The following is a 15,398-nucleotide window of genomic DNA, read 5'->3' on the forward strand; positions in this document are numbered from 1 at the left end:
ATACCATTTTCATCAATTTCTGCTGTTAGTTTATACAACCTGCTCATCAGCTGTCCACGTTTCTTTTCCACCATTGTCCTCAGCTTCACTTTTTACTCTGTTGTTGAGTCTATCATTAAAGTTTCCTGTCCTCGATCTTCTACCTAACACCTTCCAGACATAGTGACATAATTGCTTACATTTTTAATCCTGTTTGGTTGAAAATACAGAATGTAAGAAAGTACCTACACAAATGTCATCTGAACAAAGGTTCCCCAGCCTTTTCCCCATCCCTGAACCCCGAATCACCCCTCTTTACTTTCTCCGTATGAAACCCCTAAACATCCCCACCTCCTTTTCTCTACGGTTGTCTATCATTTGCTTAATTTTTGTGAGCTACACACAGTTGCCATCATTTTCTTCTATTGTTCATTTCCTCTGGGGGATTTGTCAATTAATTAGGGATTAACACTCTAACTGGGATTTTTTGGCTCTTTTCCATCGCTTCTTGCTTCTTGGCCTTGTTTTTTTTGTTTTTTTCTCAAACGCCAAGAGGGGCTGAACGTCTGGTCATTTGGGCTTCTCATTAACCTGCTGCTCACTGTTTGTCCCCTTGTCACTTGTGTTTTAGAGAAAGATGAGGCTGCAATTGAGAGCTCTGAGTTCAATGCCACGTCAGTAGCTGATGTGGACAAGCGGGTGAAACGGCGGCTACTTATGGGTAACTCTTTTCTTCCTCTTTCTATGTGTTGCCAAGGCGCTTGTGCTTGTCTCCCCCTTGTGCTTGTAACCCCCATACTACTCCTCACCGTTCTTCCACATCCTTCTCCCACTGTACTTCTTTCTCGATTTGTTCTTTTTTTTGTTTTTTCCTGCCCACGGTGTCTTCTCCTACAGTCACAGTTTTGTAAAAAACACCAAACACGACAAGACCAAAAAAGATGAGAGGTCGCCTCGTAAACTCTTGTTCTCCAACTTTGTCTACTGAAAGGTTGTCTTCCTTACTAACTTTTACCTCAATTTTAATTTTTAATTTTAATTTCACTCCACATGTTTGTGTGTTCAAGAGTTTTTTTCTTTTCTTAGAATTTTCATTTTAGCCCAGTTGCCATTTTGGTTAGCCTCAAAATTACAAATATATGTCATTAATATGTGTTTTGCCACACTTGTATCTAATATATCCATACAAAATAACTTACCTAAAGTCAGTGACTGTCAAAATCTGTCTCTTCAAAGACACTGTTTATTAAAAGTGTTCATGCTGTTCCAGTTGTGGCGTAGCTTGGTGTTAGCTTTGCCCTCAGATAACTTTCCAATTCTTCTGAGTTTAAAGAGGATTACTGTGTATTTCAGCAAGTGGGTACATGCCCACCTTTATATTTACCCAAAAACAAGACATTGAAGTCAGTCCATTGTTCTGCACATTATATCATGATCTCATGTTTCATATCTGCTTACGTTGGGTAACTATTGGCTAGAACTGGGGTGCCCAAAGAGTGGATCTCCCAGTTGATCGCAAAGGTAGTGCTGGCAGATCATGAGCAATCACAATAAATAAATAAAAATGTATAAATATTTAATATATAAATATAATTCTACAGTGTGTAGTAGTGAATTTTTATAGTGTATTTATAAAGTGGTGGTGGTGGTGTCAAAGATACGGCCCGCAGGCCAAAACTGGCTCACTTGGTATGTCAATCTGGCCCGCTTGAAGAATTCTGAAAAAAAAAAATACAAAAATGCTTTATGTTCAGCAAATGTTTTATAAAGGTATATTTCACTAAATATGAAGATTTACTTAATGTACTGTTTGCATGAAAAAAAAGGAAAAAAAATGCAGCCTTTTTGTTATTTTAAGTAAATATGTTCAAAGTCAAAAAGGTGTCTGTATTAAATCGTACACTACTGAAGTAATACAGTCCAAAAGGTTATATAAATATTGGTCTTTATATGCATCGTTTACTTGAACACAAACTGTTTCTTCAGGGAGACAGAGCAATCATAACAACATACCTAGTTTATGGTTCATAGCTACTGACCAACCAAATGACACGATCGTTGTTTAAAGACTTGCAACAAGGTTTTCTAATCGGTTTCATCCAAGCTCTTGTATGGCACCATTAAATCACCTTAAATGGTAACCAGTGGAGGACACGGACACTTGCGCACAATGAAAATGCAGACAGCATTTTGGAACTGTAAACAGACCTTTGTAAAGCACTCCGCTGTGCCAAAGTCTGCAAAGAAAAGAACTGTCGTTGTCCACGAGGAGCACAAACGTTTCTGTCACTTCTGGCCGTCTTAAAGAAGAGTTCCAAAGAGCTGTGGTTTTAAATCAGTGAACTCCGATTGAATGGAGTCACTTACAGTCAAGTTACAGATATAGATCATTGGTGTCAAACATACGGTCCTCGGGCCAAAACCAGCCCTCTTGGGGTTTCAATCAGGTCCACTTGACAAATTTTGAAAAAGAGAAAACACTTCATGATTAGTAAATGTTTTGTAAAATGATACTAAATGTGAAGATTTATCTAATGAAAAGGAAGGGGAAAAAACAGACTTTTTGTATCTATAGGTAGTCATGTTATAATTGTTTGGGATTTAAACGTCAACCCCTCTCTATAACCACTGGTAGACATGAGTTTTGTCCAGAGAACATTTCGATGGCACACCTGCAGCATGTGCAGTAGGGCCAGTACTGACTACAGTATTTGCCGGGGGCATCATACCACCACAATTCAAAATTCCGAACCCTTCCATTGAACCCCCTCTGAGTGCTGGTGCTGTGACTGGCACAGCCTGAGCAGCATCAGTACGCTAAAGTTGACACGACCATTAGTTTGTCTGCTTCCTCTGACAGGTCTGTGCTGTTACAGTGGGCTTGGATGGAAGTGTTGCCTAGGCTTTAATAAAAGATGAGGATGGGCAACCAGGAGTAAGAGACTATGGAAATAAAGGAGAGAGAGAGAGAGCGTTTGCTAAATAATAGAAGATGAATGACTAATGAAGTCTTTCTTATAGACGATGTTTTGATGAACTTTTTTTTTGCAGTGTCCATTGAGTTCAACGGTGGTTAATATGATAAGATTAGAACAAACTGAACCAACCTCTATTTTTGTATGTCGGATTATAAAAATTGTGCTTATTTGAACTGAAACATTATACTATATTATATATTTGTATATATTTTTCAATCAATCTTCTTGATTTCTTCATGATTACTCCTTTGGCTATATTTTGGATATCCTTACCGATATTTTGTGTAATTGTTTTGAACCCAATGAAACACATGACAAACACTTTAATATGTATTTTTTATAAAATATTACTCATCAAATTACATTCCTAAATGCTACCATTGAGGAACAAAGACTTCTAGGGGATTCGATCACTTGCTGTCACTGCTCTCCTCTGGTCAAAGGTCATGTGACATGAATGGATCAGTTCAATTTTATGTCACCAGGGAGCGTCTTATCACAAAAGCCTATATGTAGTGAGTTACTACAGATGTGGAAGTGAGACATCTGCTTTTTTCATTCATTAATTAGCATTGACTCTTTATGACAGTAATCTCATAAAGCTAGTACTCGTACGAGTATCGATATATCGGTACCATGGAATCGATACTCACACCACTAGTCACAAGTACTCTAACTTATACTCAGCAGTACTTCTTGGTTGCCTCCATGAAATGTTATTTTGAAAAACCAAGATTTGGTGAATGTGTTTCTGCAGTAGAACGTGATGACATATATACATAGTCATTAGATGCATTAATGATGAGGCACCAATATATACAGCTGTGAGTGTGTGTGTGTGTGTGTGTGTAGGAACTGCGATGCATAAGGTAGTTGTGTACTGCAGCAGCTCGTATTACAAGGCTAATACTAACCAACATACCTTGGGCCACCATACATCGTCCACACTTTAGAATTGGATTTTATTTTTTGCGGTCCATGTTGGTCAAAAGATTCCAAGATCAAATTCATCCTGAAACAACAAGGCCAGGATTTAGCCTTTTAAAACGAGACATAAATGAGATATTAATGTAAAAATGTTTACACGTTTACCTCGTTAATGTGCTTATTAAAAGTAGACATTAATCACTAGTAATGTATCTGTGCAATCACCCTCAGGCCAAACTGGAGCTCGGTGAGCCGGGGGGGGGTTGTTAAAGTTAATGACAATTCCTAGTCAACCAATTCCTAGTCAATTCCTAGTCAACTGAACCGCGTATTTCTTAGGGGTCTTGGAGGACGCTGGAGCTACAACCTGCTATTGAAGATGCAGATTGAAGGAGCAAAGGTGCAAGAAGGAACATTCAAGGAACCGACTGTGACAGGGCCGGTTCAGACAGACGAAGCGTTGATGTAGAAAATGTCATATTTGGCTATCATGCTACCAAAGATCCTCCTCCATTGTCCGCAATTGACCTCCGCAATATCAGCTAGCTACCTCTTTTTAATACCAAACCTGGTTAAAGAAAAGTCTAATTCACCCATTCACTGGTTTGGATTTGGTTTTATTCATATACCTTTTAACTAAGGATGTCTGATATTAACTTTTGTCGTTATTTGATATGCCGATATTGTCCAAATTCTTTCCGATATATTTCTGATTCCGTTATCAACCGATACCGATATATGCAGCCGTTTGGGTTAAAGGCATAAGAAACACTTAATTGTGTGCAGTGGTGTGATGTGTCACAATGACCACAGATACTGACAGTAGTTTCAGTTTCACTTCGAAACTTTATTTTTTGGTCACATCATTCGGGTGAAACCCAGGCATTGCATTTTTGGGTTTGAGTTATCGGAGAAAAAAAAGATAATGATTCTTACCAATGTTACATAATTAAGCTGTTAGCCGATTTTAGGCTTCCCTCCTTTTAACACATTGTTCTTACATTTTAATGTACTGTATTATTTGTATTGTGTTGACCTACTTTCACAGTGTTCTTGTTTGTCTTTAAAGGCACTGTTTGAATAATAACGTACCATAATTTGTGAACTTTTAAACTCTGTGCAGGAGCAAGTCAAACTACCACATTATTAACGTGTCAAATTGAAAACCTCCAAAAACACAAAAGTCAACATCAAATTTCAACATCTTCAGCACATCTGCGGGCTTAGTGGGGAAAGTGTGCACCGAGCTTTGCTGAAGCAACAGAAACCAGGCAGATGAGCTAGTGTTACCATGAGCTGGTGTTTGTTTTGGGATTTGCTCAGGCAACATTCACAAGTCCAGACCGACTTTATCTACACTTTATAACAAGAACATTTTTCAGGAACAAAATATACAGACAGGTTTGGCCAAGAATGTTTGAGATTTATTGCACGTTGGAGTAACTTTATTTTTTATTTTTTTATGTTTTATAACTTAACCCTGCGTTTTTCCATAGTCACTAATTTTGCTTTCAATTTTTGAATACAGGGCTGACGTCTGAGGCGTCACTCTCTTCAGAATTAGAGTATAGTGAACGAGAAACAGCTAGTAAAAGAAGATCCAAAAATTAAAAAAAAAAAAATGTTATGTATGTGTTGACAAAATGAGATGACTAAAAACAAGGAGATTTGTGTTGGGAAAAAACTACATTGGTCTGAAGATGACTGAGCTCTTGATACGACGAAGGAATGAAAGAAAGAAAATGAACTTCTTGTCATTGTGACACAGCACACCACTGCACACAACTAAATGTGACCTCTGCATTTTACCCATCACCACAGTCGGCCCGGGGCAGCTTAAGGACCCAGGGAGCAGTGTGTACAAAGGATGACAATTTAAAAACAGAATTCTGAAACAGTGCATCCAGGTTTACTGTCTCCTTTCAGCTCTTCTTTCACTCTGACAAGTTCTTATTTTCAAATTCACCTAAACATCCCTGTGCATTTGCCTTTTATTCTACCAAGTAAAAGTACCTTCTCATCCAGAAAGTATTACTTTGAGTAAATAAAGTTGTTTCTCTTACCATCGTCTATATCAGTGGTGTCAAACTCATTTTCACCAGGGGGCCAGATCAGCAGTAGAGTTCCCCTTGAAAGGCTGGTCGAAATGAGAGATTGTATAAGTGTAACTACTTTATAACCTATTAATAAATGTTTCTTCAATTGGTTATTATTTATTCAAGTTACAAATATTGTTCAATGCTGTGTGATTAAAAATAATCATCAGGTTAAGATACTATAATTTTTTGTAACTCTGCTGCATGTACTTTCTTTTGCTTTTTAAGGTCCATGTGGGCCATGCAAAATGACTTGGCGGGCCACATTTGGCCCCCGGGCCTTGAGTTTGACACTTGATCTGTATTTTTTTTCTTTTCATACTGTTCTAGACTAAGTTATAAAATGATGTCTTGGCAAGTGTCTGTAGACATATTTCCTTTTCCTTTCAATTTTTTTTAAATATTTGTTTTCTATTTCTCTCTGTTTTTTTGGCAACTTCCTAAAACTTAAAACCTATGAAAATATTTGTTTTCTGTTTCTCTCTAGGCAACTTCCTAAAACTTAAAACCTATGACTTTTCCTGCTTTGTGGGCCTGAACATGAAGTCCTTATTGAATTAACAGTTTAGTGTGTTAATGTTAACTAACCTTTTACAATGACGAGGTGACAGTAATACCTTTGTACATAACTGTCATCTTCCTACATTTAGCTACAACAGACAAGATTTATTTTCATGGTGTTTCAGATGCAGTTTCACATTTTAACACCACGTCTCTCTCTCTCTTTTTTTCTCTTTTTGTGTTGCCGTCCACAGAGACCTGTGCTGTCAACAATGGTGGATGCGACAGGACGTGTAAAGACACAGCCACAGGGGTGCGCTGCAGCTGCCCTGTGGGATTTACCCTGCAACCTGATGGCAAAACATGTATAGGTTAGTGAATGCCTTTTTGTGACAGTGCTTCAGAAGTATAATATATATAAACAAAATATAGCTTTGGTCACCTGCTGTTAAACCAGTGCTTCTTAAATAGTGGTGTGGGCCCCATTGGGGCGCTACTGGGAGGGCGTGAGGGGACGTCCAATGTATGGAATATGGCATGCTGGACATAAGGACACTGCTGTAATGTTTGAATGATAACAAGCCTTTAGTCACTAGGTGGTTTGTACAGATAACAATACATTATATACATGTTATCAGGTTCTCAATAGTATTTCAGTATGTGAGGGTGTGGGTCGGGGGGCTGGGGGGGCATGACAGAAAATAATTGAGAACCACTGTGTTAAACTAACTTGATGAACCAGACAAAGGCCATTTACGGCCCTGGTCAAATGCTAACTGTTTCACTAGGCACCCGTTGATTCTTAGCAGTGTAGCCAAATGGTCTCCCAGCAGCCAACTCCTCAGGTCTGTTTTCAACCACAATAACAAACAGAAGACCAAAGCTGAGAGGAGTGATGGATATTCTCCTCTTTCGGCACTATTTTTGGTTACACTGCACTCTTCACCACCCTCTACTGTGCTCCTCTGCTGCACTTTGGCCTCCACTCACCACTGTTGTTCCTGCCCGTCTACTTCTCTCTCACTGCTGTTAAGCCATTTTTCTTTATATATACTAGGGGTCCTCGAATTGTGAGTTCCATTCCAAAGGTGTGATGAAATACGATATCTATCTATCGATCAATCCATCTATCGATCCATCTATCTATTCGTGTGATTCTGGCTGTATGTACTAGACAAAAGGTAATCTTTTCCCCAATAGCATTTTATTCAAAAACCCCACTAACTATCAATTGTCATTTGTTGAAAATACAATTTTTATTGTAGGTTTAAAAGCAGACAAGGGATAAATGAAGTTAATGTAAATGATGTGAAATTGTTAAAAACCAAAACACCACAGCAAAAATGTATCAACTACCGTATTTTCCGGACTATAAGTCGCTTCGGAGTACAAGTCGCACCAGTGCCACCATGGGCTGTCAGTGTGAAAATAACAAATATGTCAATTTTGAGTGGTGCAGGAGTAGCAGATACTGGTGCACAAGACTAGAGAGCCCTCTAGTGGCTGTGAAAATAACATGTGAAATTACATATTTTGTTATATAAGTTGCATCTGAGTATAAGTCGCAAACCCAGCCAAAGGATAAAAAAAAAGTTCGACTTATAGTCTGGATAATACGGTAATGTAGACAATTGTTTACAACAATTGTTCAAACCACATTGTTTTGTACAATACCATAACAATAACAAATATCAACCTGAGGTCCAGAAAACATATACATATTTTATCACTGGTACTCTTGCTTCATTTTTTGCAAATTAACGTGAAAATATAGTGAATTAAGTTGAACATTCACGTGGATTGTATGGTCTTTATTTACTTTTTGTTGTGCATTTTCAAAAGACATTTAGAATCTCGACCGCTACACCTGGCTAACTGTTAACTGCTAACTGTTCATTGTGGGATGTGTTCAAATGAATTAAAATCATTGTGAATGGATGATTTCTGCAGGTGTTCAATGATGACGTTGCACTCGCCACAAAACGATTTCCCCCACTTTCGGGTTTCTTTGGAAACTAACATTAGCATTGTCTTAGGACTAGAATGTCACTTTTGAGCAAAGAAACACACTCGAAACTGTGAAGAGGTGAAACTGGAATTGATGGTAGCGATGCTATCTTAACCCGCGCGTTTTGGCGCCTCAGATGGGTTTCTCTCACTTGTGAGACAAGTAGTTGGCAGAGTATTTTGTGGATATTTTCACTATGTGTAGTCGGATAAATGGCCTGCAGACAGCGCTATGTGTGTGTGTATGATTTTAATGTGTCTGTGGATGTGTGTGTGTTTGTCATAGAAGAATAATGATGGTGTTCATTCCTCAGCAGGTATAGTGCTGCTGGTTGATGCTGACTCCTCCCCCTGAGGAGAGAGACTGGGGGAGGGGGAGGGAGGAGGAGGTCAGATGTGTTCTGTACAAGTTGTCATAGAAATAGTGTGAGATGATATAGTCATGTTTGTGCTCTCATAAATTGCGGATTACCAATTCTGTGTGTGTGTGTGTGTTTGTAGGTGAATTCAGTGTCAGGCAGTTTGAAAATGTGGCATGTAGGTGTGTGAAAACCAAGAGCCAGAGTTTTTCTCAGGCCCAGCAGTCAGACGACACGTCGGCAAACTTTGAGATGTTTGAATAGTGAGGCCAGTGCTGGATACCCCGCACCACCCCACCCCCACCATCTCTTCCTCTCTCCCATTTCTCTTTCTCCAGCTAACACTTTTTTTCTCCCTCTCTATAGCACCACCCAGCTGTAGCTACAGAAAATACAGCTGTACACACATTTTTAACAGCTTGACGAATTAGCTTTATAAGATCATTGTAAAACAGTTACTGTTTTACATCCAGTCACATCATCATACTCTGTAAGGTACTAAAACCTCTTAACTTTGTCTTTTGTTACTCCCAGTACCCTACATCTGTATTTTCATACAATATCAAATATCCGTTTTAAAATAACTGCACGGCCATGACGTAACGTAGATATTTGTTAACTACATCCTGTTGTTCTTCCAAATAGATACGATTGAATACATTCCTCGCCTTGAGGACCTAAGACAGGGGTGTCAAACTTGATCACGCTAGAGGCCAAAACATTTAACATTTATTGCTGACGTAAATCATCACAAGATTGGAATTGGAATTTAAGAAAAAGTGTATTACTCACCCTGCACGAAACTTTACCACTGCGTTTTACCCATCCAAAAACCATTAAGTATAAACACTTTAATATAAACATTTATTTTAAGACAACCAGAGGCACGACAAACTCTGGTCATAAAATGATGTGGCGAGCCACATTTGGCTTGCGGGCCTTAGGTTTGACGTATGTGACCTAAGGCTTTGCTTTGTAAGACTATGAACATCGGACGAATAGAAAGCCAGATCATAAAAAAAATCATAAAAAGAGAGATCATTTTAAACTATGTAGGGATACACAGAATTTTTGGCTGAAAACGACACGACACCGAAACAGGAACTTGCACTTGTCACGACTGTACTTGATCCACATTATAAAGATTATTGATCAATCAAACGATCCGGGCAACAGGCTACCCTTTGGAGTATTGATCAATCAAATGATCCGGGCAACAGGCTACCCTTTGGAGGCACCAAGTGTGTGGTTCCTCTGGGTCTCGAACCTAGAACTTTCTGCATCTAAGGCAGATGTGTAACTTCAGCCCTGCTTTTGTATCCCAGCAAGTGTACGTTGAGCAAAACAGTAAGCATTCTGCAGAACAACAATGTTGTTGCTGAAAGCTGCAGCTTATCACATAATGTAGCCGATTCTTTCATTTTTCACTTATGCCACACTAGACAATAACATTATTTTGTCACTGATACTTTGTCAGTGATGTCATTGGGGCTTACACTAAAGCAGTGGTCACCAGCATGGTAGTCCACAGACTACCTTAAGGTGCATCATAGCATATTAGATTCATTTTTTTCCAATGGCAAATCCTTTCAAAAACAAACTGTCAGTTACAAGTTTAACACTAGAATTCATTTTGATCAGTTTGAAAGTTATTTAATCAGTAACTTTGTAAAGTTAAAAAATACCTGACGTTTCCTAACTGTGTCTGTATTATAAGTCAAAATAGTTTTTTCATGTATCATTTCTACCTATTCCAGCCAACAGCGGTCATAATGACCGCACAGGATGTCATGCAGCAAATGTTGCAATGTTTCCACAAGTGACATTGCAGTTTGGTTGCTATAGTAACAATCACCTCCTTCACTCGTCTTTACCGATCCTGAGTGTGTCTCATTGAGTCACGGGGAGGTGGCTGGTTGCCATTTTTTTTATAACATATTGGACTGGGCTGGAATACACGAAGAGTTCACTGGCAGCAGAAAAGGACACGGTCTGCAGCAGCGCCAACAGCCACACCTCACTCCGAAACGCAGGCAGTGTCAAATTAGGAAAAGTGACAAGCAAAAACAAAACCTTCAACACCTGCTGCAAATGCCACAAAGCGGTTTGTGGTGAATTTACAAAAAGAAGACAAATCACACGTCTTTCAAGGCTACAGAGATTCTTCAGGTGTTGGTAATATATTGACAGAGGCAAAGTTACAAAACTCAGAACAGAACCACCAACACAAACACAACACAAACCACAATGACCAAGGGAAAACAGAGTGAGGGAGAGAGGTGTGTATATATACCCAGGGCACCAGGTGACACCAGTGAGACTGATGACAGAGACAGGTGAGTGTGATGACACTGATCAACTCCACACACAGACAGGAGGAGGGGAGGGAGACAGCCCTCAGACTTATTCCGACTCTGTTTATATATTGATAAATATATTAGACAGACTGTGGAACGTCAGCATGTGAAATACACATGTGGACTCCCGAGATACAAGACTAATCTGTTCCACGACAGCATTTGTGTCTTGATCCACTCTAGATTGAATTTTCCCCAATCAAAATAACTAAAATCCAATTAATTTGTTCCAGCCCCCCAGAAATATTCTATTAATGCCCCCCCTGTCTAAACATCAAAAACACAGATATAAACAAATATTTTGATAATATATAAAAAAATTAAGAAAACATTTTATATTATTGTTATAAAAACGGGTAAAATAATTCATCGAGGGACAGTGAGCGCGGCAGTGTCAGGGTCTCTAAAGAGAAGGATTATATATATATTTTATTATTATTTTATTTTAATAAACATTAAAAGTTTGAGACGAACTCCGCACTGAAAATTTACATCTTCATTAATTTCGCACTGACAGCCGCTAGAGGGCACTGGTGCGACTTATAGTCCGGAAAATACGGTGCACTGTTGTAAAGATTTTAATGTAGTCTATCAAGCGGACACAGAGAAAACTTAATTTTCCGGCGTTCATGTCTCAGTCAGCATTTCCATCAAAGACAGTCCACTCTTGATCATTGTGCTTAATGAAATAGGATTAAAAATAAAAAAAGGCTGAATGCACTGCAAATTGGACCCACGTTCAAAACCATAATACCTTTTTTTAAAATTGTGTTTAGAGCGTGTTTGTGCTAGCAATTATTACATCGAACTAACCGTTGAAGTTGTTGATTATCATATGGCTTGTATTTGCTAATGTTGTTGTTTTGGTCATTTTACCACTCCTAGGAAAAGGAAAGGTCTCTCTCTCTCTCTCCCTCTCTCTCTCTCTTTGTGCATGTGTGTGTGTGTGTGTATGAATGTGTGTGTTCCTGTTTATGGCGGGGCACCTCAGACATGTTAATACTGGCTTGCATTCCTACCCTACCTGAGTAGCCCTGACAACACACACATTAATACACCCACTTAAGTGAGCATGCACATGCACACACCAACACAGCTCCACACTAATCGCACCATCTCTTTATTAGATACTGGGCTGAAGTGATACTGACGATCACATGATGTGAATCAAGACATAAAACGCTGTCTGTAGAGCTGTACCATTCACAAACACCTCTAGTCACAGCTGCTCTCCACTGCGTCAGTTCCTACATCCAACCACAGGGGGCGTCCACATATGTTAGATTTCCGTTCCGTCTACCAACGTACAGCAAACATTGGTGTTGCGTTGCGCCGTAGGAAGACTTTCTCAGTAAATTCATGGGAGATGGCGACCTAACCACAAAATGCCGTAAGTGGAGGACGCCATAACTCGAGGACCTGCTGTATGAATATAAGACGAGGTGTGAAAGCATCATGAATTGAAGAGCAACTGTTGGTTACTGAGAATCAGTTTGTCCACTTTTGGCATTTCTGCATGACAAAATGCATGAGGATGACCCTTCACTTCACTTGAACCGTGGAGGTCAGGGCTGAGTGCTTTACCTCTCTGTACTCTACACTCATTGGCTGGCTTGAGGATGCAGCTGAGTCCCATCAGCACCAGGGTCTCGTTGGAGTCAGAATTCTTATTCCGATCACTCACTTTTTTAAATCCAGTGTCTCATAAAGGCGTAGGCAAAGGATGACGTGGCCGTTTCCCTCGGCCCAGGGTCAACGTTCTTATTCATTCCACATCTTCACCAGACGCCGGCAAAGCGAAGAATCTGCGTTCAAAATATCAACCTCGAAGACAAATGGATTCCGTTAAAGGCCCTTTATTACAATACAAGGTCACCTCTGAGGAAACTTTCAGCCCATCTTCTGGGACGTCATAAAGAGTTGTGCCAACAACTCAACAAATAACCCAACAGTAACCAGTGCAATAACTTGAATTATATGTCCCAAGTATGTGTTTATATATGTGTATATATATATATATATATACAGTATATGTAAAGGTATGTGTGTGTATATATAAATATATACAGTATATATATATGTATATGTATATATATATGTATGTGGGTGCATGTATATGTGTATATATGCATATATCTATAGCATACACACAGCATATGCTGTGTCACAATGACACATAATTCACTTTCACATGTATAACTAATATCTAGCCTATCTAATATTATGTATAGTAACTCCCAGAAATACTACTTGTATAAGCCTAGTTGTAAGACACCTCATACACTATTATATTTAGTGGAACAGCATATATATCTAACTTCAAGTAACTCCTTATATAATTATACTTATTTTGCTTATATACATATATACAGTATGTTGTATACTATAGTATACATACCTCTAATGGAATTGGATATATAGATTGCAATAACAACACCACACATGACTCAACACATGACATGAATCTACTACTACGAATAATACTCATACTAATCTACCATATTTTCTGGACTATAAGTCGCCCTTTTTTCCATCCTTTGGCTGGGACTCAGGTGCGACATATAAATATATATATATATGGGTTAGGTTTAGGGTTAGACACATTTTTAAATCCACCGACTAAAATATGAGTTCTAGATGTGCATGATTCTTGCCTCTTACTGATTCCATCATTTCAGAAAAACCAGCTACTTCTACTTCCTCTTTGTTTTCTCCGTTGTCCATTAGCTCAACATCACCTGGATGGCCTATTTTTGTTCTTTTAAATGTTTTTGGGTTGTTTTTTTTGTGGACATAATCCCCTGTTTATCTAACTTATCTAAATAATTTTCATCCTTATTGCTCAATTTCTCATCAGCCTATCTTGAACTGTCCTCTTTACTTTCCAAAAATGTAGCCCTTCACTACTCCTTTCACTCCTTTATCTGCCTGACTACCCCACTTTTTCTCTCCTTTTTTTTCTCACTGGTTTACATTCTCATTGACAAAAATGTCAAAAATGACACCTTCCTGCCAGTTTTCCTCAACGCCTTTGCTGCGATTTCCTCCACTCGACTCTTTCTTATATTACATTCGGCCAGTTTAAACTTATTCTTAATCTTGCCTCCTTTTTGTTGTCTTTGCATTTACTGTAAACGAGTAATAATTTCATTGACATAATTTTCATCAAAGATTTAATTAACAAACCTCAAAGACAGAAACTACTTGAAATGCAAACGTGATAATGACATTTATTGGTCTATAAAAAATGAGAAGAAAAAATTTGACAGTCCAATCCACTGGAGGAACAGAACAGGGCTAAAGCCAATCAGAGCTATGTTTGTTGGCTAGAAGGTAGGACTTTAATCCTTTATTCCCCCCATCGAAAATAACCACAGACCACAGCTATTTTCATCCTCTTGTCAAAATCCATAATAGTGTGTTCTTTGCATCTCCCTTTCAAAAAACCCTCGTACCTCTAGCTACCTCTTCAGCTCTTCTGCCGCCTCTACCATTACATGGGGCCTTTTTGTTAACGTCAGAATTCCGTTGCTATCATGGGATGTAACTTGGTTTTACATAGTGTACATAAGTACCGTATCCAGAACCAGCCAAAAAATGCATAATTAAAAAAAAAATCATGTATAAATTGCTCTGGAGTATAAGTCGCACCAGTGCCCTCTAGCGGCTGTCAGCGTGGTAATAACAAACGTAAATTTTTAGTGGCACAGGAAAGGCAGATACTGGTACACAGGCCTAGAGTGCCCTCTAATGGCTGTCACACTGACAGCCATTAGAGAAATTATATATTTTATTTCAAGTCACAGCTGAGTTTATACTCAGCAAACACAAACCCAGCCAAAGAAATGAAAACTAGCCACCTCCTTGTGCCGCCTTTCACAGAGTACACCCTTGCTATCTGATCGATGACGTCCACGCTGTACTTGGTGTTATTATAGTACATCAAGTACGTGTTCGACTTTGCTTTCAGCCCAGTGACATTATGTTCAATAAATGTCAAAGAGAATAGGATCGCTAGAGACAAGTGAAGGAGATGACCGTTGCTATAGCAACCAATTTGCTACATCAATCATGGAAAAATTGCAACATTTGCCTTCTTTGTCTTTTGTCTAATACATAAAAGATCATTTTGACTTAGAATACAGACACATTTAGGAAAAGTCAGGATGGGATAGGGTTGTCAATAGATGGGAG

The 15,398-nt window shown here is 38.8% G+C and overlaps 1 protein-coding gene across 2 annotated transcripts in view; it reads left to right on the plus strand.

Annotated features, from left to right (window-relative positions):
* scube1 (signal peptide, CUB domain, EGF-like 1) overlaps positions 1 to 15,398 on the plus strand; it is a 57,773-nt gene that overhangs the window by 27,935 nt on the left and 14,440 nt on the right. Inside the window, exons 7-8 of one of the 2 annotated variants that reach the window (XM_008315226.3) lie at positions 611 to 700; positions 6,736 to 6,852. In XM_008315226.3, the coding sequence (XP_008313448.1) occupies positions 611 to 700; positions 6,736 to 6,852 (207 nt within the window). The remainder of the gene's footprint in view (positions 1 to 610; positions 701 to 6,735; positions 6,853 to 15,398) is intronic. The other variant, XM_008315227.3, reaches the window with a different exon arrangement.

Source organism: Cynoglossus semilaevis, chromosome 8, assembly GCF_000523025.1.
Source record: "Cynoglossus semilaevis isolate Cse_v1.0 chromosome 8, Cse_v1.0, whole genome shotgun sequence".
In the NCBI taxonomy this organism is placed as follows: domain Eukaryota; kingdom Metazoa; phylum Chordata; class Actinopteri; order Pleuronectiformes; family Cynoglossidae; genus Cynoglossus; species Cynoglossus semilaevis.